Genomic DNA, 24356 nt, shown 5'->3' on the forward strand with positions numbered 1-24356 from the left:
AAGACTTAATTGGTAAATTTAAAAAATTTTTCTTTTCCTTGTTTTTCATATTTTTTTCTTTTTTTGCTTTTTTCTGTTTGCATAAATAATAACTAACAAACATTTAACTAAAGAATGTAATTCGATTTGCAGTGTGTATAAACAAGGGCTTAGATACAAAATTAATTATGTACATAAATTAAATTCAATAAATTAGAAAATATTGCAAAATTCACAGTAAATATATAACAATATGTGTAACGTAACCCAAACACCGGAAATAATTTTTTTGTTGTTATTTAATTTTTATTAAAACTATCACATAATAATTGGCAGTTTAATTAATTATTAATTAATCATTAACTAAACGTAATTATATTCAATTTGTGTTACTTAGCCTAGATATTTTGTATAGTTATTTATTTATTTATAGTACATACAAACAGCGGCGAGTGTCAGAAGAAGAAGTTGAATATATGTATAGCTAATCGAGTAACATAGACGATTTATCAAATACGAACAAATAATAATGGCAAGTGCAATGCATTGGAGCATTTTCTAAGTGTTTCTGCAAGTAGTTGAGCCGTGGACAACATGAACACTTCTCAGGGCTGGCGAAAAAGTGTGTGAGCATTATCGAATAGAAGATTAGCTTGTGCCTGGGTATGAGAGATCCTTGAAGAGAAGACATGTATAAATTCGTATTTCTCAGAGTGTTCTATTTATATTATTTTAATTTTTGAATTTTTCAGAAGTGTTCAAGCTTCTTCTCGTTGCTGGCTTTAAGCTTAAGTTTTTAACTATTTACATTGACGAGCTTTAACCTTATGCTAATTAGGGGCGGCAAAGCAACTAAAATGAAATACTTTAATTTACAGGAAACGCTTCACAAAATATATTTATTTTATTTTTTTTTATTATTTTATTAAATATTATTCATTTATGTATTTGATTAATGTGGGTGAGTTCATGTGTTTTTTCATATTTTTTATTTTTATTTATTTTTTTTAAGGAAGCGTTTGGCCTCATTTAGATATCACCTCGCGTAAATTTGCTTTTTAGCTTCGTTTTCACTTTTAATTATGTAATTAATATTAAGAAATTGCTTTAAACTTCTTAGCTCTTCCATTAAATTTGGCACATTTAAAATTAATTTGTGTGTGTATGTACGAGTGTGTATGTGTGTGTGAGAGAGTATTTGATTTGGAAGTGCATTTAGTGTGTCTTGATGTATTTGTGATATAGGAATTGCACAGAAAGCTGAGATAGGAATTCATCAATGACATTCAACACTTTCCCAAGAGTATTCAAAAAGTTAGCTTAGTTTAATATATTTTTATATAATTCGTTTTGTTGTTAGTAAGGAACAAGAAATAGTTTGCTGTTTGTGTTTTTCATTTGCTTTTTGTGGAACATAGCCTATGTGTATATAATTATATGTATATAGCCAAGGTCGGCTCTACTACCTGTTTGCGAGCAGGCCATTAGCTGGCGGTAAGACGCCGGGCGGCGTATTTGGTCCGCTCAGCACGACGCCGGCGCTCATTAAACTGGGGCTGGCCACCGCGGTGGCCACGGCGCTCAGCTGCCGCTGCTGGGCTAGGCTGTTCGCTGCGGCCGCGTTGTTGGAGCCCGCGCGCTGGTGCTTGCCGGAGCTGCCTTTGATCAGGCTGCCATTGTTCTTCTGGGTCATGTGGGTCTGGTAGTGCTTGGCCAGATGCGCCTTCTGCCGGAAGCTCTTGCCGCACAGCGAGCACGCGAATGGCTTCTCGCCCGTGTGCGTGCGTATGTGCACATTCACCGAGTACTTGTCCTTGAAGCCCTTCGAGCAGATGGAGCAGTAGTGCAGCGAACGCTCCTTCCGCTGGCTGCCGCCGCCGGTGCTGCTGCCTCCCGAGTTGGTGTTGCAGTTGGCTGGCGGACTGTTGCTGCTGCTGCTCGCGCTGCCGCTCGAGGAGGAGCTGCCGCCGTTGCCTATGACCACGCCCAGTACACTATTGCTGCTGCTGTTGTTGTTATTGGCGTTGCTGCTGTTGTTGTTGTTGGCCACATTAGGATTGTTGTTGTTGTTGGCGCTGCTGTTGCTGCGCTTGTACTGCTTCTTCGGTTTGCTAATGCCGCCCAGGCGACCTCCATGCACAGTTGTGCCCACAGCAGCTGCTGTCGACGTGGACACCTCGGGCTTCAGTGGCTGCGGGGGCGGTGGCTGTTGCTGTTGCTGCTGCTGTTGTTGCTGCTGCTGTTGCTGCTGTTGCTGCTGTGCGTTGGCCAGCGGCTGCAGTTGCTGTGCTGCGTTTGCCGCTGTGCCGTTCGGCGACAGCTGCATGAGCACGTCGCCGCCGGCGTAGTCACCTGGAGTGGGTGTGCCCGTGCTGGCGCTGCAGAACTGCTGCACCTCATTGGCAATGCGCTTGATCTTCTCGAAGTCGTCGCTGAACGCATTCTCCAGCGAGAGGAACATGTCGTCGACAATGATGCTGGCGTTGCCGCCGTGCTGGCCGTGATTCGAGCCAGCCATGTGCGCGCTTGGTCCACCGTGGGTCATGGCCTGGGCATCGTCGAACATTTGGGCAGTGCTGAGCGTGGAGTCCGCAAAGCCCAGCGCATCGGCGGCATCGTCCGGCGTGAAGAGTAGTCTGCGCATCTCTTCGTCCTTGACCACGGGCAGAGCCAGTCCATTTTGCATGTGGAGGCCCTTGGCGTAGCCTTTGCCCTGCAGTGCGCTGCGCAACAGGGACTCCGCCGTATTCTGCTCCGCCTCCGCATTGTGATCGGCCATGTGCCAGTCGTTGTTGTTGTTCTGGAACTGGGCCAACTGCTGGCCCAGCTCATTGACACCGCCGCCCGCTATGGAAATGGCCGTGACCAGCGAGGGCAGCGTCTGGCCGTGCGACTGCGACTGCGAAATACTGCTGAGGCCATTGGCATCCGCTCCATTGACAATCACATCCTTGCCATCCGTGCTGAATCCGCTGTCGTCGTACGGGTACTCCGACTTGATGTAGCCTGGAAAGCTGCCCAGCAAGCTGTCCAAGTCCAGCGCGCTGGGCAGCTGCTCCGCCTCGGCACGCTTCAGCCAAGGCTCGCCGCCATTTAATACTGTCAATGTGTAGATCTGGCCGTCCGTTGTGTCCAGGCTGCTGATGGTGTCGCTGCTGCTGCCGGCAGCGCTCGACGAGCTGCTGGCGTTTGGCTGCTGCTGCTGCTGCTGTTGGTGCTGCTGCTGATGCTGCTGTTGCTGCTGCTGCTGCTGCTGCTGATGGGGATGTGGGTGTGAGTGTGGATGCGATTGCGGAGACGTGGGGCTTGGCTGGTTGCTGCAGCGCACGTTGCTGGCATTGACAGTAGTCGTGGCGCTGGCTGTGATCGGCTGCTGCTGCCAGCAGTAGCGATCGAGGTCCTCGAAAATCGAGCTCGAGTCCAGGCGGCTGCTGTCCTTGTCCTGATGCCAAAACTGTCAAATGAAACGAAATGAAGCGAGCGAGAGGATTCGGTTTAGATAAACAGTGATTGACGACTAGCGAGGATCTGATGATGCCTTCATACTCACCTCGTAGCCTTGTAACGTGGGATCGCCGCCATTGCTGCTGCTGCCATTGCGATTACTCACAGGGACAATGCCAGCACCACCGCCGCCGCCCTCGCCAATGTCGTGGGTCATGCTGCTGGTGGTTCGGGCGGCGTGGTGGTTCGGCTGCGGCGTTTGTGATGTCGTTGGCTGATGACCTTGGCTATGGCTGTGACTGTGCTGCTGCTGCTGGTGGTGTTGCTGCTGCTGATGGTGCTGTTGTTGCTGCTGCAGGCTGACACCGACACCGACGCCCACATCGACGCCAACACCAATGCCAATGCCCATGTCCGGCGCCGTGACAAAATCGAAGAAATCCGTCTTTGAGAGATCCTCGGCACGAAAGGATTCACTGATATCCATGCCAGTCGATGTGGACATATCCTCGGTGCCAATCATTTGTTGTGCGTGTATTTCCAGTTCGCAAAACTCTGTTCAATGCTGGCCCAGGAGAACAAATGTTGCTGAATTTTTTGTGTATGTCTCTTTCCAGCTGCAATTGACAAAGATGGTAAGAAAACACTATTAAAATCTAATTCGTTTATTTAGTTTTTTTAATAAAGATTTATATTGCTTTCGTAATTTATATAATTGAAATTTAATGCATTCACAGGCAACAAAACGAAATAAAACCAGCTCTAAGTGTTTTGTTGCTGCTGTTGTTGTTGGCAACTTCATCCACGCCTCTGATTAGTAAACAGTTTCCCTCGAATGTCTTTGGGGACATGCAGGCATGTGTGTGTGCGATTGTGTGTGTGTGTGTGTACATTAATTTATTTAAGCCACTTGTCAGCTGGCTGCATAAGTCAATCAGTCATTCATTCGCCCATTTCTTGCACTCGGCTCACCTCGGCTCGCCGGCGTGCATTCCAGCAATACTTGCATTTTAATTTGGCCAGCTACTTTAGCCTTCTCAGCTTTTTGCTTGGCTATCTGCAAACAAATAAATCAAACTGACAGAAGGGTGACAAAGTGTAAACACATTTGGCGTGCCCGGCTCGTAAATCTCCTGAAGCCGCACTTGGACTTCGGCTAAAGCCAAATGCTGACGCGGTGACACGATGTCTTTTATTTTATTTTATTTCAGTTTTTTATTTGTATTTTTTTTTTCTTTTTTGTTTCATTTGCATAGATTCTGCGAGTCGCATTTAGAATAGGCAATCTAGCTGGTGCTGCCAAAAAAAAAAAAGGAAATCAGACTAAAATCAACTTGGACTGCAGGGTGGCTGCTGCCTTGATTAGAAATCCATTTGGTCAGTCCGAGATCGAGCTATCGAAATTGTATTGACAGCTTGCGTGCAGTTGCTGTTGCAGCAATTCAGATTCGGATTCAGATTGCGATTTTGATCTGTTGTTCATGTGTTTTGTTGTTGTTGTTGCTGGCCCGTCAAAGTCGTGCAGCAAGTACTAAATGTTTAAATTGTCAATTGATTTGCTTTTGTTTGAAATATTTGTTGTAATTTTTGGTTTTTGTTTTTATGTTTTTGTTGTTTGATTTTTTGGGTCTGCTTATAGGAGAAATATGGACGGCATTTCGAGGCCTGGTGTGGCAGCGTGAGAACCACAAACAGAAATGACTTAACAAATTTGCATACAGCACAGAGAGCAAAGAGCTTGGCGCATAGCTTAGATAAGGGCAAAGCGAAGAGAAAATGCCTGGGTATAAATATTTCAGATGCTATTGCTAGGAACATTTAAGTGCAATCTACGCAGAAATCAACTGCAATGTGAGGCCAGGTCTTTGAAATGCTTAGTTGAGGCCGCTGCTGTCCGCTGCAGAGTCAAGCTGCAGCATCAACACCTGATCTCCAAAGACATTAAAGTGCGGCAGTGCCGGCCAAAGACACGACCCATTAGAGCCTGAATGAAAGCAACAACAACAAGTAGTTACAACAAGTGCAGGCCAATGGCCAAGTCAGAGTCCAAGCGATGGTCCAGTCTGCATTTTAGACTCTCGAACTGAGCTCGTTTTCAATGTTTTCCACAGCTTATCGCCCGTTCATCTGACCGGCCATAGAAGGCAAAGGCAGCTTACTGAAATTTCACCAAAAAAAAAAAAAGAAAAAAAAAAAGAGAGAAGTAAAGAGACTTGAGCTTGGCCTGGCTCAAATGCGTAATCATTTGTAGTCATTTGCCTGGCCTCGCTGGCTGCCGCTTGGTAGTTTAGCTAATCATGATGTTTAAATTCGAAAAATTACTTTATACTTATTTTATGGTCAACGGAGAGTAATAGAGGGAGGATCGCTTGTAAAGTATATGCATATAAAATGCATCAAAAAAGCACAGACAAAAAATAGTAAATCAAATAATAAGCGTTTCTTTTGAGAGATTTTTTGGGGCGCCAATATTGACTAATTTGGCCACGATTATTGTTATTTGACTACAGCCCGGGCAAAAAGAAAGTTTACGGTGCTACGTGCATATAGTACACTCAGACATAACTGGCTGATCGGCTGCCTGGCGGCCAATCATGTACGTGCATGTGCCCAGCACATGCCTCATGAGTCAAGATGAAGATGCATGTGGCCGCAGCTCGAACTCCAGCTCCATCTCCATCTTCATGTCCTACTCCATCTTCGACTCCTTCTCCTTCTCCGATTGCGATTGCAGTTTATTTCTTTATGCCGCATAGCAATTGCAATCGTAATCGTAGAAATTGTTAGCGCATTTTGGCCAATGCAAACAGCCTGCAGCGGCTTCATTTAAAAAACATGATAGCATGATAGGCTACACTATCTGCCAGAAAGGTTCCCTTCATTTTAGGGACGAGCACGTGTGGCAGGTGAGTGAGCACAAAGGTAAAAAAAAATATATAAGATATTCAATTCATAGTCAAATTCATTAATAAACAAGAAATTTATGTTATTATTATGTAAATTTTAATGAATACACAGAAACTTTCTTTTTAATGCTATTTAGATAAATAATAATATCCATGTAAACTTTTTTTCTGGAGAAATCAAAGTACTTTTAAAAAAATATTTTTTGATTATAAAAAAAATAAAAAATATTTTTATTCATTTTTTTTATTAACTCATTAAATTAAAATAAAACAATCTTCTATAAGAAAATTAAATGACTTCAATTTAATGCTTAAATTCATATTGTTAAAATGAAAATTTAAAAACTTGCTCTTTGAGAGAGAAAGAGTATTTGGTATTCGCTGCTCTCTCGCAGCTTGCTCCAAAGTAACTTGTTTATGCAGCTTGCAATTTTGTTTGATTGCATAAAGGGGGCCTATTCGATTATGGGCCATAAATAAAAATGCGCCAATAATTTTTTTAATTAAACGAAATTTTGGCATATTTATTTACACAGAAGTACGAGCGAGATACTATCTCGTGTGCTATTTGACATACAGTTAGTTACTGGAAAGTATACATATATAGATATACTTATAGATGTATAGTACACTGTGCTGGGGCTTTGTTTGGCATGCAAATTGCTAAGGAAAATTGCCAGGGAAATTTATTGCAGTATGCAAAAGAGCAGAGGCAACGGCAGCTGAAAGTTATGAAGTTTTCGGCACAATTTCTTTGGTGTGCCTGGCCCGAGCATGATTAGCATCCCTCCATCTTGCGGGCGTCAAATACAAAGATGAAAAAAATAAAAATATAAAAAATAAAATGCGGTAGTCAAGAGCCACCGCTGTTGCCAAGATTAGTTTATGTGCAGGAATTTGTATATTGTGGTTACACAATTTGCCTCAGCTGCGCCTCGGCTCCTTGCCCTGATCAAGTTTTGTCTTCAAAATTACACGCTTGAGCTCTTCTGCTTCTGCTGCTGTCTGCCTCGATTGCGATTGCTTGTCAAATGTATTTGGTTTTTCCTTTGGCTGTCTGCCGTCTGCTGCTTGTGTTTTCTGATTTCTGTTTTGCTATGATTTTTTCACGATTTTCCACGCATTTTTAACCCAAATTCCGTGCTAAACGATTTTTTAATGTCTTAACAAGTTTCAATTACCAATAGGCCGCAGCCGCGATGGCTAAATGCGTACATATGCCGTTTGCCGACATGCTGCAAATGAAAACCAGTCGCCGTCGCAGCTCCGCTGCAATCAATTAAAATAATTCAGCAATTGTTGCGAGAAAAATCAAGAAAAGATAGACACATAAAGAAGACAATGCGGCGAAAAACCTGTCGATCCAGATGAGCCGCCGAGAATCCGCTGCGGCCAAAGCAAGAAAAGTTGACTCCAATTGCACTTCGATTGGCCAAAATGGAGGCATCAGCGAAAATATCTATGGATTTGTGTGCGCACTTGTCGATAATAGAATATTTATTGAACTGGGCCAGATTAACTGCGTATTGCCTGCAATTGCAAAGCAATTGCTTTTGGTGGATATTTCTCTCCACAGATAACAGTTCTTCTTTATATGTGCTTTTAAGTGAATGCGATAGGCCCTTGAGCCGAAATCTGCCGAGTTCTTTGTATGTTATATATATCGGAGCTGTAAGCCCATAAAGATGGCAACAATACGAGACAGCCTTAGGTCTTAATCTTAGCTTGAAGAGCTCGGCTTTTTAATTACAGTTATATTACATACAAATTAGTTTTCTTACTATTTTTACAATTTGAATATAAAATTTGGTAATAAAATATGTAATTATCTAAGCGTTTTATTACTATCAAATTTTTATCATATGTATTTGCACCTCGTAATAGATACGATAACCCCTCAAATAAAAATTGTAATATGCTGCAGCGGCCTATAAAACGCATCATAGGCGAATGAAAGCTCGTGAAAAAAAGCGACTCAATGCAGCTGCAGATTTATCAATTTTTTATTGATTTCTTTTATTTTTGGAGTATTTTTTTTTTTATTTGCGCTCACATTCATTTCTCCAATGCAAATGCCGATCGTTAGCGAAGTGAGACTAGTCTCTGCCGGTTGGCCAGACGATCATTTTTCAGTCAGATAATTATCGCCCACCAACCGACTGAAAAGCGGCTGCTGCTGTTGCTGCTGCTGCTGCTGCTGATCTCCTCCTGCTCCTCCTCCTCCTCCTCCCTGCAGCCGGAGAGTAGTGCTGACCAATTGACCAATAGACGGACAGGTTGATAAGCGGATGGGCAGCTGTTGCAGGCGGACTTATGTTTCAATTGCATGCAAATGCATAATTGAATCAAATGGCCTTTCAGCTGCAACTTTCGAGCCGCGGAGCCGGCCTAATGAAGTAATCAACGGACAGCATCTCAAACTTTGCCTGGCATTGTCAATCAAAAGAAACGTTTTTATTGGCCTGCGTTACAAACCAAATGGCATCAAGATGTATTAATCATTTCGACCACTGTTCGCGTTGGCGGTTAACGGCGTCGCTGGCTGCGCTAGTGGCTCTAGCTGGGGCTATGGCTGTGGCTATGACTCCGCAGACGCGTCGGCAGCGCTTTATCAGAGCGCGCAGATCTTTGGCATAAGCAAACGTAAAAACGTATAAAGCCAAATAACTTCAGGCGAGACAAGCATGATTAAAATGCGCAAAAATGGCAAACTCCAAATGGGCGCTGCATGTTGGAAGCGCCAAACACAGGCAAACAACGGCCACAGCAGCAACAACAACAACGGAGAAGTAACGCCGTGTGATGTACACGCGGTGCATTTCAATTCCATTTGATTAATGACAAAGCCTTAAAAGCAACTGCGGCGACCGCAGCGGCAAACGAAGATGTTGCTGATTGGCCCGTTGTCCATTGCTGTTGTCAACTGCCAATTGCAGTTGCTGCTGCCTCGGCTGCGGCAGCTACCATTGCAGATGCAACATCTTAGTTATTCGCAGTTATTTTTATTTCTTTTTTTCTTCTTCTTTTTTATGACAAACAATAAAAATAATTTGTGCACCAAGATCATAAAGCAATCACTTGGCCAACAGTTTTCCAGCGAGTTGATTAAATGCAAATTGTGCAATTGGCAACAAGTAGAAAGTGTCGCGTCTTGCCCACCCACACAGAGACAGAAGGAAAGAGAGGGAGAGAGAGGAGAGAGCTGAAATCTGCATAAAGTCTGCCAGCCAAATAAGGCCAGCCGCATGCGGGGCTACAATTGTGTGGCCTTGCTCGTGGGTGCTGCTGTGAGTGATGCTGTGATGCAGCAAACATGCCATGATAAATTTCGAATTTGCTACACAAGACTAGTATCAGAACTTGTCCATCTTGGCTGGCCCCCGCAACGGGCACACTCACATATGTCGGCCAGGTGAAAATTGTGGCTGGCTTGGCTTTCACAGCTGCAGCAGGAGTCGGCGCTCGTTGAGTGTGATTAATGTATTAATTAGAGCCAGTTAAGCTGAGCCCCAGCCCAGCCCCTGATTCGTGGCCATAGAAATCGGCAGACATTAATCAAAATCAATAAGTTGCCTGTCTCAATGCCAGTTCATAAGGCGGCCGAAACCCCTTAAGTCAAAAATTTGCATTTTAACAAGTTAATTTGTTGTTGTTGTTCTTGTTGTTGTCCTTCTTGTTGCTATTCTAAAAAAAAAAAAAACTTACCAAACAGTAGCGCACGAATTTGCCAAGATCTGTTGCTGTTGTTGTTGCTGCGGTTGTTTTACTTTCAATTGCTTTTGACTGGCGACATAATAATGAGAAACCAAAACTGCATTCATTGCCCAAACGTGACATGTTAATTGAGTTTGTAGTTTTTTGTTGTAGTAATTTTTTTCGGGTGGGCGTTAACCCAGCGAGTCAGTTTTGACAGCTGTCTGAGGCAGTAACTTAATTTGCTGCTTTCAAATGCCATTCATATGAGAGAGCACATGCTATATGATATATATGAATATTTATACAGAGATATAGAGACTCATATAGCTTAACGCTAGTGACGCCTCTGCCAGAGGTAGCCTGATAACTTTATTGATTTTGGCAAACGAGCCGAAAGACATTGAAACCGAATCGTGAGTCTGGCCAAACAATCAAAGCAAATAGTAACAATAAGCCAAGAGTTTATAATATTTGTAGTTGTTGTTGTTGTTGTTGTGTCTGTGACGTGATCGCTGCAGGCGCCACTTGGCAGCCAAACAAAAGAGCAGGTCAGAGCACAGCACGCCAGGAATTCTGGCTAATCAGCACAAGCTCCAACTCCAACTCCAACTCCAACTCAAATCTGACTGTGACTACGACTTCAACAAAAGGTGGGCGCTTGACGACGAGCCCATGTATTCCATTTGAAGGCTGCCATTCATTAAAGCCATTTAACTGTTCAGATTGTAGGTGTGTGCATATTGCTCTCCCCCTCTCTCTTGCTCTCTTGCGCTCTCTCGCTCTCTCGCTCTCTAGCTGTGTGGCTGTCTAGCAATTTGTTTGCTGTCATGTCAAAGTGCAATGAAAATATTTTCACTTACCCATCAAACGGTGCACACACAACACTTGACATGAGACAGCAACGTCAAACATTCCGCAATGCCACCCAAAAGGCATCTTCATAAATTTGATGCTGCAGCACCAGCAGCAGCAGCAGCAGCAGCAGCAGCAACGGCAACTGTGGCAGCCGCAACACTCCCACATGCCCAACAATCGTGTGCAGTCTGTCTGCTCCTTGAGGCTGGCTCGTCTTGTGGGTCGATCAAAATGTTTGTGGCGTCTTTTTCATCATCATCATTAAATTCGTCAAGATGCAAATTTTTGCTGTTTCTTTTTTTTTTTTTTTGAGGCTGTTTGCTTTGTTGTTGTCACGGCAGCAGCTGCGGCAGCTGCTGTTGTCTGGCAGTCGTGCGCATCTTCCAGGAAGGCGAACAGATTGATACCAGCCTGCCGACAGTCGGTTTGCTGCTTGAGCACAATTTATTGCCACGGCACGGCTGTTAGGGCCAGCTGTGGGCGTCCACATGCCTTATGCACACAGTTGCTTGCCCATTTAGTTCTATTGACTATATGAGCACTCATATAACTCATGCTAAAGCAAACTACATAAATTGCTCGTGACTGCAATTAGACAATTGTCGGCTGTCGTCAAACTCAGCCATGGATCAGTAGCTAATGAATTTTTATTTGTACTCGTGTATGTCTTACAAGACAACAGCAGAGCAGCAGCAGCACCAACAGCAGCAGCCAATAGAGTCTTTATTGTGTTGGTGTTGTGGGCATTGGCTGGCTGACTGGCTGGCTGGCTGGCTGGCTTAGCTGCTGCTTGTATAAATTACCATAATAACAAATTACGGATCATTAAGATTGTCAGCTACTTCGTTTCAATTAATTAACCATTAATTACAAAGCGCCTGAATGGCAGAATGTGGCAACAGTGCCTGCCAACGACAACTGCTGTGCATGAGCCTACAGTAAAAGCCCAGGGCCCAGCAACAATGAGACAGCAGGCAACCACAGCCAGGCGGCCATATAAGCTACACTGACGACGACGACGACAAGAAGCCAAAATTAATGCAATAGAAGACAACAACAGCAACAACAACAATTGCAACAGCAAGTGAAGAAAAGCGCAAAAAAAGCAGCTGTGCACAAAAATGCAAATTTTTACAGAGTATAACAACAACAACAACAACATCAGCGACAGCTACAAATATGCTAAGAGACTTCACTTTCAATATATAACAAAGGATGCTATTTGTTGTTGTTGTTGTTGTTGCTGTTTGTCGCGTTTGCCAGTTGCACAAATTGCATTTTACCATATAAAACACAATTTCAGCAGAAGACAAAGGCAAGCAAAACACAACAAAAACTAAAACAATACAACAAGAAAACAGATGCATATGGGACAGTGGCAGACAAAGCAGCTCCGCTAAAAATGCGACAAAAGTCCAAAAAACTGCTTCAAAAAGAAAAAGAAGCCAAACTGAAAGTGAAACTCAGGAGAACCGAAATGGAAACTAGAAATTTGCATAGAAATCAATTTGCAAGAGATGTTACGCCAAGAGCTACTTAAGAGTATTTTCAAGTCAAGCTGATCAAGCATAGCAAATGGTTTTTTCATAATCAGCCAAGTGGAGCTATGCATTAGAGGCCATTTTAAACAAAGTAAATACTAGTAAAGCTTAAATGAAATTCAACATTGATTAAAATATTTCATATATTAAGTTTTTCCTTCTACTTAAGACTTAACAATCTCTGTTTTAATCTACAATTTTTCTAATTATATAATACTTGAATTTGCTTATCATACATGTCTATTAATCTATATCTAACTACAATAGTCGGTGCTGTGCTGTGCTGACATGCCTTTATGACATGCCGATGAGTTGTCGAGCAAGTTCGTTGCCTAAGTCTTTCGTATTACATGCGCAGGGCATGCAAATATTTGCATATCTATTTATGTATATTTAGTACTTGAGCAGCTGAGCGGCTACACACCCACAGGCGGCTGGCTTGGCAACAAGGCGGCCGTAAACGAGGCCTCCTTGTAGCCTCGACTCCAAACTCTAAATATATTACACTCTAATGTCTTTTAAACCGAAACTATAAATTTCTTATCGCACATCGAAAATCATGCCAAAACCGAATGCGGCCGGCGGCAGTCTGGCAGTCTGGCAGTCTGGCAGTCTGGCAGCAGTTGCAGTTGCAGTTGCAGTTGCAGCTTGGAGTTGCAGTCGGAGTCTTGGACACGGACACGGACATGGACATGGGCACGGACACGGGCACACACCCTAGTTGGACATGCGGCGCACTCGTGCGTCATATTCAAATGTGGAGCTGATGTCGGGAGTCTGGCCCAAGAGTCTGTAGATTGCGTTCGCCAGATAATGCAGCGCCACTGTTTCTGTTGGCCGTCTCTAGGCATTCTTTTAAAGGCCGTTCGCTGGCTAACGGATTCAACCAGGAACCCAGCGCAGGTCCATAAATGGCTTCAAAGCATACGTAGCCTTAAACAGTCAAATGTGTGGATAATAATTTTTGATTTATTGCCAAAGCGACCCAAGCATTGGCCTGGCCTACAATCTCGGCCAGATAGCTCAATCGAGCCACACGCTCTGTTAGCCATTATCAGCCGCAGCTAGCCCGAAAAGCTCGTTGGGGCGTGTGCCAAACATGCTAATGAGCCAACTCTCGGTTGGACGACCAATCGCTGACCAGCTTGACTAATATTCAAATAACACAACAACAACAACAACAACAACAACAACAACAACAATCAGCATCCAATCGATAGCAACAATAATGCCGACATTAGGCAGAAATATGAGTTTTTTGTTATTGTTTTTTTTTTGTTTGGTTTTTGTTTTGAGTTTTGCCTTTTGCATCTTTAGCCATGTTTCGTCTTGCATAATCTTTGCGGTAACTTGAACGGACCGCAAACTTTTCCCGCTCCCAATGCACTTTAATTATGAAACGCGCAGCTCGTGCCAAACGGAAATCGATATGTTAATTTACATAAATGTTGAACAAATGTTGAACAAAGACAGAAAACCCAGCTAATGTGAGTGAAATCTTGTTTTGGTCGTTAGAGAGGGCAGAACGCAATATGTTGTGCGTTCAATAACAATGAGAAAAGAGCTATAAAATACTGAAATTCTAGACAGCTGGAGTCGATACTGATTTGATTTCCTTTAAGGACAGTCGATTCCTGGAACCTTGCAAGCAAAGCTCTTCCATTGATTTATAAGCCTATTAAGGAATTTAATTTATCTTCACTTTTTTGGTGGCTGTTGACATGCGGCAAAAAGAAAGTCGCTCGCAATACTTTCTACCGCGGTTTTTATCGCAGCTCAGCTATCGCCACAGGCCACTGCAGCGTCATTCATCTTGCAGTCAAGGCTATAAAGCAGATTAAGCTGTAAATAAAGCTGCTGCGGCTGCGGCTGCAGCTGCTCTGTCAATCTGTCAGTGTCCTCGCCGGTCTTTACTCTATGCACTTTTTTAATTGCCCAACAGCAAATCGGAGCTGACATTTATGCGCGCGCTCCATTTCGTAAATTTGTAAGGCTGCCAATTGAATTGGCTGCCAAGCTAATTGCCCAGAATACGCGACGCCTCTCTAACGGTCTGCCTCTGACATTCAGCATGCAGCATGCAGCTTGCAGCATCCTCTTTCAGCTGTGCATGCAAATTGAGCTGTTGCTGGCCGTTGTACGCACAATTAATGTTTGACAGGTGTTGGCCTGGGACAACACTCAATGGCAATTAGGGTCGTCTCGGTCGCCTGGTTCTACCAAATTCATTGCGAAATATTCGTCTCTCTCTCTCTCTGTGTGCGTGTGTGTGTGACATGTGTGCTTGCTGCTGGACAGCCAACAGGCATGCAAATTGTAATTTATGTGACAAATTTTTATGTACCCAACCCGAGAATTTATTGAGCCTAGCAAGCGAACGCACCGAGACGAGCCCCGCTCGGCTTATCAGGTGCTTTAAGCTTCTTGTTTTTTATGCACGGTGTTAAGCTGAGCTCGCAGCCAAACGAGTGTTGTATAACCAACACACACTCACACACACATACATATATGCTTATAAATACACACATATATAGATAAGCAGCGCTTGTGTTATTCATTCATTGATTGCTACTCTTTGCTGTTGTTGTTGTTGTTGTTGTTGTTTCACCCATTGAGTATTTCATGACGGAAGAAACGCACACACGTCAAAGCGTTGAGTCTTTGGCGATGTCCGCGTAGCATAATCCAAGTCACATTCAAAGGCCATTTATCATGTATGTGAGACTTAAGCCCAATCATGGCAAAGGTCTTTGGTCCACCAATTTGTCAATGGTGCACTCTAATACGCGTAAGCCTACTACGAATATAATTTGGAGATAATTCCGACTCGGAACCCATCTATTAATATCAGTCGGTTGCGGCTTGTGTGAGATGCGCAAGGAAACTTGTTTTATTATCGATTTATTTTAGATTTATTTTTGGCACAGTGGTGCACCACATCATCAAAATAGAAATCAAATATAATATGAAAACAAAATCAATATAAAAACACACCAAAATAAAAGGTTCGGAGAAAAAAATAGCCACACGCATTAGACTAATTAAAATATACGAGCTTGAAGCACGTTTAAATTCGATTTGCATTTAAAATCCATTCAAAATATTGCTCGCTGGCTATCGGAGAGAAGAAAACAAAAACACCCCCACGCAGGTCAACCAGTTTGGCGACCAGTCTCATCCATCATTTTGATAGCATAAACTGTGTAGCCGGAATCCGAATCAGATTTGCATCTGCTCTGCCTTTAATTGATGTGAAATGAATCGGACTAAGAGCCAATGCTAAAAGAGTTTGACTTACATTTTATAACTGTTCGGTTCTCGGTTGTTGCTGAGGCAGCTTTGACATATTGCTTCGGATGCCAACTGAAACGAGATACAGAAGGAGAGGAAACATTTAGACAAGAATAAAACACATCATCTTAGGCAAAGCAAGCACAACAAAAGTAAATATATAATTAAAAAGATTAAGAACAGCTAAGCAAAGGGTACAAAAAGTATATATATATATATAACAAAATGAAAAAATCTAACAAAAGGTCAAAACACATATAAAATGAAACCGGTTTCTCAATTTGCCAAAACAAAAAAAAAAAAAAAAAAAAAAAAAAAAAAAAAAAAAATGAAACAGAAAATTAAATCTTTCTTGACGTCATTGGCGATGTTCAAATATTTCAAGCAATAAAATTCAATTCATTTGCCCACGCGCATTTCCTACTAGCGTCAGCAAAAGGCCTACGACGAGCTGACCCAGTTTCTTGAAACAAATTGTCAGGAAATATTCCAAACAAAACAAAAGATGATAATAATAATAATACGAATAATAAATAAATAATAATGTAAAGGAAATAAAAGAAATTTACTGCAGAATTGTTTTCGCCTTGTGCCGGTGTAATTTATTGCATGTTTTGCTCATTAAATTGATTTTTCTTTTGATTTTGAGTGCGAGTGTCATTGCAGAGCGATCGGGAGCGGCAGTGGAGTCTGCAGTGAAACTTACAAACAGGGAGCCCAGAAGCACGAATGGGTCTCAATGTTGTTGATTTTGTTTTCGGCACGCTCGGGTTTCATAAAAAATGCCAATTAAGCGTGAATATAAGTGCCAGATAATTTTTCAGACAGCAGCCAATGTAACCCAAATTGCCAAAATACAACAACAACTACAACTACAACCAAAAAGGCACCCAAAAAAATAAGAGTTACAGCACAAGAGCAGCCACAACTGCAAAACGCAAAACGCAAAACAAAAAGAAAATGAAGAAGCAGAAGGAAAGAAACAACATTTTTGCGGAACATGCTCTTAGCCCAAAAAAGAAATTTTCCATTCCTGACATTACTTGCAACACAATGTAAGTGAAACACAAGAGTTGAGGCGATAGGCCTCAATTGTTTTCAAAGTTTTCTATTCATAATCGCTCAGATGGACCACCCTGAGATGCACTTGAGCATCAGCTGGGGTATCTTCAAAGCGGCTGTCATCTATTAATAAGCCTTGCTTATCACTCAGCTGAGCTTGGCGTACGTTCAGGGCATTCGGTATTCGTTTCAACTTTGGCGCACACAGAGAGACACAATAAGGCAGCTTTAAAAAATATTTACAACACTCAAGTACAGTTCAAGTGCTGGGCCAAGTCAGCGATATGCCCGCCAATGTCCAAGTCCAGCTCCGACTTCAACTCCGTCTTGCAGGCCGTGAGGCAGGCCGTCAGGCAAAAACGAGGGCCCCGAAAAAACACACACAGAAAAAAAATAAAAAAAATGCCACTAAACATAAAGAAGAACGACACAGAGTGTTTCTTTTTTATTTGAGTTTTTGTTTTGGGCATTTTTCATTTAAAAGCGACAGCCAAACTGATGTCGATGTCCACTTCCATTGCCAGCCGCGTTGGAGTCTCGGATGACCGAGATATGCGGTATGTGAATCGTTTTTGGCTGCTTGGGACTCGTCTCGTCTCGATTTCGATTTCAGTTTCAATTTCAATGTGCACTTGGACTAGCCAAGTTAATAAGGCAATAAAAACCAAGACAATGAAGCGCAACTCCAAACAATGACAATCATAATGCATATAAATACTAAGTGTATTTAAAATGCTGAAATGTCAACAGGTCGCGGGCATCTTTGAAATTGTTGGGGAGCTGCTCGCTGCTCGCTGCCGCTGCCGCTGCTGCTGCTGCTGGTGCTGGCTGGTTCGTTTAGCGATGCGGCTTTGATTTTGATAAATGTTTAATTAATTTTGTGCCTCGGTCAAACATTAAACTTGGCCATTTTCGGACTTAATGAACGAAAAATTAACAACACACTGAGAAATCAACTGGTAAGCAGTGCCAGCCATGCCAGCCACGCGGAAGATCTTCAAAGTGAGTTTTCGAACCTTTTGGTTGCTTTTGGTTGCTTAGTTTCTCGTCGTCGTGCACATTATGCTGGCCAGTGTGGTTTAATATTATGAATGAATGTTTACATATGTGAAAAATGTTGTAATTAGTTTTTGGTTTTTTTTTTCCTCTGCTTCTCTCTGCTGCTTTGGGTACTTTGGCTGTGGCGCCCTCTCAGTGATTTTCAACAACGGCGCTTTGAAACAACTGCAAATTACAAGTTATTATTAATGTTAACAAGCGAAATCGCCGTGTACTTATGTGAAAACTCATTTGGCAGGGGGTCTACATGATTTATCTACATATATATTGTATATATACAAATCTATATATAAATACACACACACATGCGATCATACATACACATTGTACATTAATGTATATTCTTGATTTATGTGAGCATGGCTCTCTGTTATATAAAGCACACCGAGTAGAGTCGCTGAGTGCAAGTGGGTCAACTGTCCCCAGGGTCGGGTATTGACGAGCGCTGCCAACTTAACGCGCACATAAAACAATCTTCATGCTTCAGTAGCTGCCAGCAGTACATAGAATTCAAATCAAAATGTTCCATAGTAATTATGCAAAGATTTTCAGAGAGCCCCCATTGCACAAGCCCAGACACGGCCTAGGCTTACTTCGTTTAGTCTTTCGGCAATGGCTTAACGGCTCAGGCACATCCAAAATGCACCACCAGCAACACCACCAGCACCAGCACCAGCACCAGCACCAGCACCACCACGAACAGCAACGACAACGACACGAGCTCGTAAAATATGCAAAATGTGTGCCAGGCCGTGCAGTCAGCAGTCCGCTAACGACTTGTGTCAATAAAAATCAAGCAAAGCACTGAAATGCATTGCTTTCATGGATGTACTCGTAAGTATGTACATATTCTTCACTCTAGAGCTGCCTCCGTTGCACTTGTTCTACTCATCGCGCTTGCTGCTGTTCATATTGTTGTTGCTGTAGTTGGAGTTGGAGTTGGAGTTGGTGTTGGTGTTGGTGTTGGTGTTGATGTTGCTGCAGCTGGCAGGAAAAATCGAAGAATGTCTAGACAGCAGACAGCCAAAGTCACTTCACATTGCACATTGCTTCCTGACTGGCTGCAGCGGACGAACGGTGAATGTGGATGTAGCTGTGGCTGTGGCTGTGGCTGTTGCAGTGCTTGTTGTTAGTGCAACAAGACTTGGCGGATTTCCAATAGCATCAGGCAGGTTGCTTTCCTCTGCGTTGCCAAAAAGTGAGATCGCTTCATAAGTATAAAAAGCTGAATTGCTTCACTCATAGTTAAACAAAAGACTTAGGCAACGAACTTTTGACAGTAAAATGTTTTTAATGCTAATTAATTACTTCATTATCCAGCTGAAACAAGGGAATCATATTGATATATAGATTTGAGATGAATTCCGGAATTCAAAATAATCTCTATAGATCATCGATAAGAAAAGCAGCCATCGGCGTAGATAATGTATTCAAGTGCATCAAGCAAAGCTTCTCAAAGTATATAAATAAATGAAACAATGAAACCAAAAGCAGCTGTGGCAAAAGTTCTGAGACTGAGACCAACAGCGCTGAGAGCAACAAATGATTTATGACACATGACGTTGCTCTGTACGGGCAATAGCTACTCTAACAGCAACAACAACAACAACAAGAGCTACGACGACGACGACTGAAGTGTAACTTCCCACTGACCCAATTTACAAGCACTTAATGCCAAAAAGGAGAAGTTGTAGAAGAAATAAAACAACAAAAAGACGAAAGCTGGTAATGCATATCAAATAAAATTGTAGCAGCAACAACAAAGGCAGCAATGGAGCAGCAACAATGCGTGCCAACAAGACGACAAAAATTATGACCAAAATAGACAAATAAAAAACGAAATTAAAAAAAAGCTGAAAAAAAAAACTACAGAAAAATTTAAATTAAAAGCCAAAAACTCCCACACATAAAAGTCGAGAAAGAGACTTGAAAAAAAGGTCTGTCAAAATTAAATCATTTCGGTGGCACACAACTTTAACCGATGGTTAAAAGTTGATAATGATGATGCTTGGATAACGCTCGTTATTATTGCGCTTGTTGTTGTTGCTGCTGCTGTTGTTATTATTATTATTGTTATTGCTGTCATGTAGTAGTTGTTGTTGCTGCTGCTGCCGCTGTTACTGTCCAGTGCGTTGGTGGCTGGTACTGGCAGCGTAACAAATGCTGTTTTGACTAAGTGTTTGACATGAGGAGCGTGGAAAAAAATACGACACACAGGTCACACACATATATGTGCGTGTGTGTGTTTAGAAACATGCGAAAGTGAGAAAATCTTAGTGCAAATTGAGCTGCGTGCATTGTATATAAATATTAAAATTTCTTTGGCCATTGTTGCTGTTGTTGCTACCGATAAACTGAAGCATTCAGGCAAGCGTCGGACGGCCAAGCAACTATTTGAGTCCATTCCACTTGACGGTCGCGCTTCCGGTTTCATTTGAGTGAAATTTTGCGCCTGTGGCAAATTTATGTGAGAAATCAACAGCATGGTAATACCAACACCAACACCAACATCAAATAACCCAACAACATTTTTCATAGAAAATTATGAACGAAACCGAACAAACATGGAAATCTGCATATGATGCCGCGGGCAGCTTTAGCACATATTAATTTTCAGCTGTTGAATGGAAAAGCATGGGGCAGCCGACGTTATTAATTATTAATGTTAAATATTATTATAAATAACCAAATTAATCAGTTTGATTCCAGATACCCCAGCGAATCAACAGCTTTTATTTGCAGTCTTAAGTGTGACTCTTATTTGTTTTCATTCGAGAATCGTCCTACATTGTGCATAGATTAACTGCTAATCGTTATGTCAAGCTTAGAATTGGATTCATGAAAGTTGTCCGCAAAGCGATTAACAGAAAAAGCCAAAAATTGTATAGACGTTTTTATATAACATGAAAAACAATTTTTACTGTTAGCATAAGAGATGTCAATAATATAATTTATACATATTTCTTTTTTTATTTATTTTTTTTTATTTAATCAATCTGTTAATGGATATGCTTTCTAAATTTTGGCTTCTTCGACCGAAATTCAAATACTTTATGTGCATATATTCTGCATTGGCTATAAAGTTGTTTAGTTCATTATACATTAACGATTTAATTTGAATCTGTTTAGTATTCATTGTGGCTTAATTTATTGGATATATGTATTTAATGCGACTACTGCCGATTTATTTGCCATTTACAGGTTTAATAACAACGTGTCATATAAATAAAATTTATGGTCTAGCTTGGTATATTAACGGCCAGCAGTAACAAGAAATTAAGCACATGATTATTAAATACTTTTCGCATTTAATTTTTGTATAATTATAATTTAAAGAGTTTTTGATGGAGAAAATATTTTATATAAAAACTAATAAAAGTATTTTTTTTCTTGTATTTTTAGTTTCATTATGTGTGTCTTGTTTTGCAATAAAATTATTCCTTCGAAACTCGAGTACATGTCATAAAAATAATTAATCATAGAGAAAAAGACAATAAAGTCTGAAATCTAAACAACCATAAATGTATTTCACAATTCAATGTGAATAAATGAATACAATTTCAATTTGAAAGCCAAAAACTAAAACTAATCTAAGCTAACATTTTATATGTCTAAGGTCAATATACAGTTGAAATAGAAACTTTGACTAGTCCAATTAGACATATGTGTTTATGTATATGTTCGTCTATATGGTTATATATTTTTAGCAATTCGCAAATTTTCAATTATGAAGCCATTAATACTTATTTACTAAGACCCAAGCACAGGCGAGCAAATTTGATTAATTGCTTTTTGCGGCTTGTCAAGGGTTTAGTCATGCTTGCTGTTTTCTATTTTCGCAGGCATTTTTCCACAAAAGGTGTAGCCGGAAGATATTAAAACTTTGGCTTTTCAGTTTTTGGCTGCGCAGTTCTAATTAGCTAATTATACGCTAAATTATTGTATAATTATTGCGAGCTAGGCGCGTGATCATGCCGAGTAGATATATATATATATATATATATATATATATATATGCCAAAGATTAGAGAACAGAGTGATAGAGAGAGAGAGAGAGAGAGAGAAGAGCTTAAAATGTTTTCATTTCGGGGATTCACGGTCTTAGCACGTGTTATCAATTTTGGTTATTCATCTGCCAATGGTTGACAATAGGAACATAAGAATTCAGTGAGCAAACGAATAGCTGGAACAAAAGAAGAGGAGCATTTATAGCTAATGAAACTAGGTAAACAGATATCTGCAAATTCGCAGACGAATCTGATGGCAGTTATTTGCCAATACAAATCGACGGAGATAAAATCTAAATTTATTCGCACAATAAGTTGGTGACGTTCAAGCTTTTTATTTTATCTACGAAATATTTTATATATAAATTATTTGGATCCATAGAAAATTCATAGGTTTTTTTTTTCTATTTTGATGTGTTTTTTTTTGCTGAACAATCGTCACACAGTGAACAAAAGACTTGGGCAACGAACTTGGCAGAAACTTGCACTCACCACTTTAAAGTTGTAGGAAACTTTTTATCCAATTTGAATAGCTTAATAAATCCATAAAGAGGCGATAGCAGCTGTATATTTTGTTTAATTTTTTGAGTATATATAAATATAGATGTGGAAATTGATAAGGCAGACAATTCTGTTGTTTTGTTGGCTTCACACTTGAGCTTGAGTTTCTCACATGGCTTCAACTCAGCCCATTATGGGCATTATTTATGGCTCTCGATTGTTGGGCACACTCACACACATATCATGATGCTACTAGCTGGGTATTATCAACTTATCATACAATACATAATTCTTGCAGCTATTCAGAAACTTTTGCACTTTTCATTCCCATTCGGGGAGGGGGCGGGCGGTCGATCGGTAGGGCCTCATTAAAAATTCTGGAAAACAAATCTTTGCTTGGCTCGTCGAGGCTCGTTAATTAAATATTAACTGCAAATAAGCGTCGGTGGCTATTGCACGCCCGACTTCCGCTCGTGTTTCGGCTTTCGGTTTCCGTTGCGTTGCGTTGCGTTGCGTTGAGTTTTGCGCGCTAACTCGGCGACAGGAATCGCGACGCCCACGACAGCGATCGTGATCACAGTTTTGGTGGCCGGTCGGCGGCCGACGGCAAATGAACTTTACGGAAGTCGGATTCAACGATGCCGAAAACAACCGACAACCGACAACCGACAACGGTAACGTGGCGACAGCGACAACGAAACTCAACAAAATCTCCGCTCTCCGCTTCGTGGCGCACGCAACGCACAAACACTTGAAACTGAACTAAATCTGGCCGGGCTCGGACCCGGGCCAGCAAGTCCAAGAAGTTGCTGGCCCGCAGCAGCGCTCGCTGCTGGCTTCGCAGTCTAAGTCGTTGCTGAGAGCATGACGGCAGCGCTGGAAGAGCGAGACCTACTCGTAAAAGTTTTTTTTCTTCTTCTGAGTTTTGGGATATTTCTGTGTTGTTTTTTTTTCGGTTCGGTTCGGTTTTGTACTGCGGACAAGCGGTAAATGATAATAAAAGCTGCCTAGGTTTTATTTCTGGTCGACGCTGACGCTGACGCCGCTAGCGACAGCGACGCCGGCGCAGACAGCGAAAAATCAATGAAAACATTTCGATCTTTATTGTTGATCTTCTCGTTGTCGTCGTTGTTGTTGTTGTTGTTGCTGTTGTTGCTGTGTTTTGGGGCGCTTTTGAGCTAAGAGTCGGCTACACGCTCTTCGCGCTCTATTAGCCATTCTGATTTATGCTCTTAATATATTTGTCAATTATTTTTATGTTTGTGCGTTGCCAAAGTCTTTTGTTCGGGCCCAACAGCATTTTGGGCTGTAGCATTTCTCATTGTGGACTTTCCTTTGAATCGCAAGAGTTATTGTGATAGCAAAGAAGAGTGTGGTTTATTTTTAGCCACGCCATTGTGGCTTTTTCTATTTTGATGTAGAGGATTTGCATAGTTCGCCAGGGGGAGCATACATATGTATGTCTTTATGTTTGTTACGCTGCGTCCCATAAACTGAACAATTTATGTTTTGGGGTTTCTGTTAATGAACCGCATAAAGGGTTGTGCAAATTTCGTTGTGCTCGCTAAAAAACACCTTTTGACCTCTAGAATTTCGAATTTGAAAGGCCTGAATAACGGACACGCCCAGCTCTCCAACTTTCCAATATGCATGATATTTTCTCACACAATTATGCTGCCCCATTGATATAATTTAGTGCTCAATGATGTTGTAGTAGCTAACCTCGCGCTTCCCTCCCTCCCTCTCTCTCTCTCTCTCTCTACCCCTCTGTCTCTCTCGCACTACTTCAACAACAATGTATCTCTCTCGAATAATTTATCAAAAGCTTTTAGTCAATGATTTCAAATTTACGATTTCGGTTGGCTCGAGCTGCTTGAATGGCCCATTGATCTGGAACTGGAACTGGCACCGGGGGTCTCCAAAAACTCAACGGCTGTGGCTCCATTGAACCGTTCTTTGAGTGCCGCAACGTCGCTGCGACGCTGCGTCGCTGCGACCCCCATAAGCGTTCACTA

General features: G+C 41.7%; 1 protein-coding gene across 3 annotated transcripts in view; it reads right to left on the reverse strand.

Annotated features, from left to right (window-relative positions):
* Window positions 1-37: 37 nt before the first annotated feature.
* Window positions 38-24356, reverse strand: part of LOC108609171 (uncharacterized) — a 68416-nt gene continuing 44097 nt past the window's right edge. The window contains exons 1-4 of one of the 3 annotated variants that reach the window (XM_089461845.1): window positions 22333-23174; window positions 15720-15784; window positions 3530-4040; window positions 38-3433 (exon numbers count right to left, since the gene is read on the reverse strand). In XM_089461845.1, coding sequence (XP_089317971.1) covers window positions 1442-3433; window positions 3530-3946 — 2409 coding nt within the window. In that variant the 5' untranslated portion in view covers window positions 3947-4040; window positions 15720-15784; window positions 22333-23174 and the 3' untranslated portion in view covers window positions 38-1441. Of the gene's footprint in view, window positions 3434-3529; window positions 4041-15719; window positions 15785-22332; window positions 23175-24356 lie in introns of those variants that run through there. The other 2 variants (XM_089461843.1, XM_089461850.1) reach the window with 2 other exon arrangements.

This window comes from Drosophila arizonae, chromosome 2, assembly GCF_054131065.1.
Source record: "Drosophila arizonae isolate 15081-1271.41 chromosome 2, UAZ_ARI_1.0, whole genome shotgun sequence".
NCBI classification, from domain to species: Eukaryota; Metazoa; Arthropoda; class Insecta; order Diptera; family Drosophilidae; genus Drosophila; species Drosophila arizonae.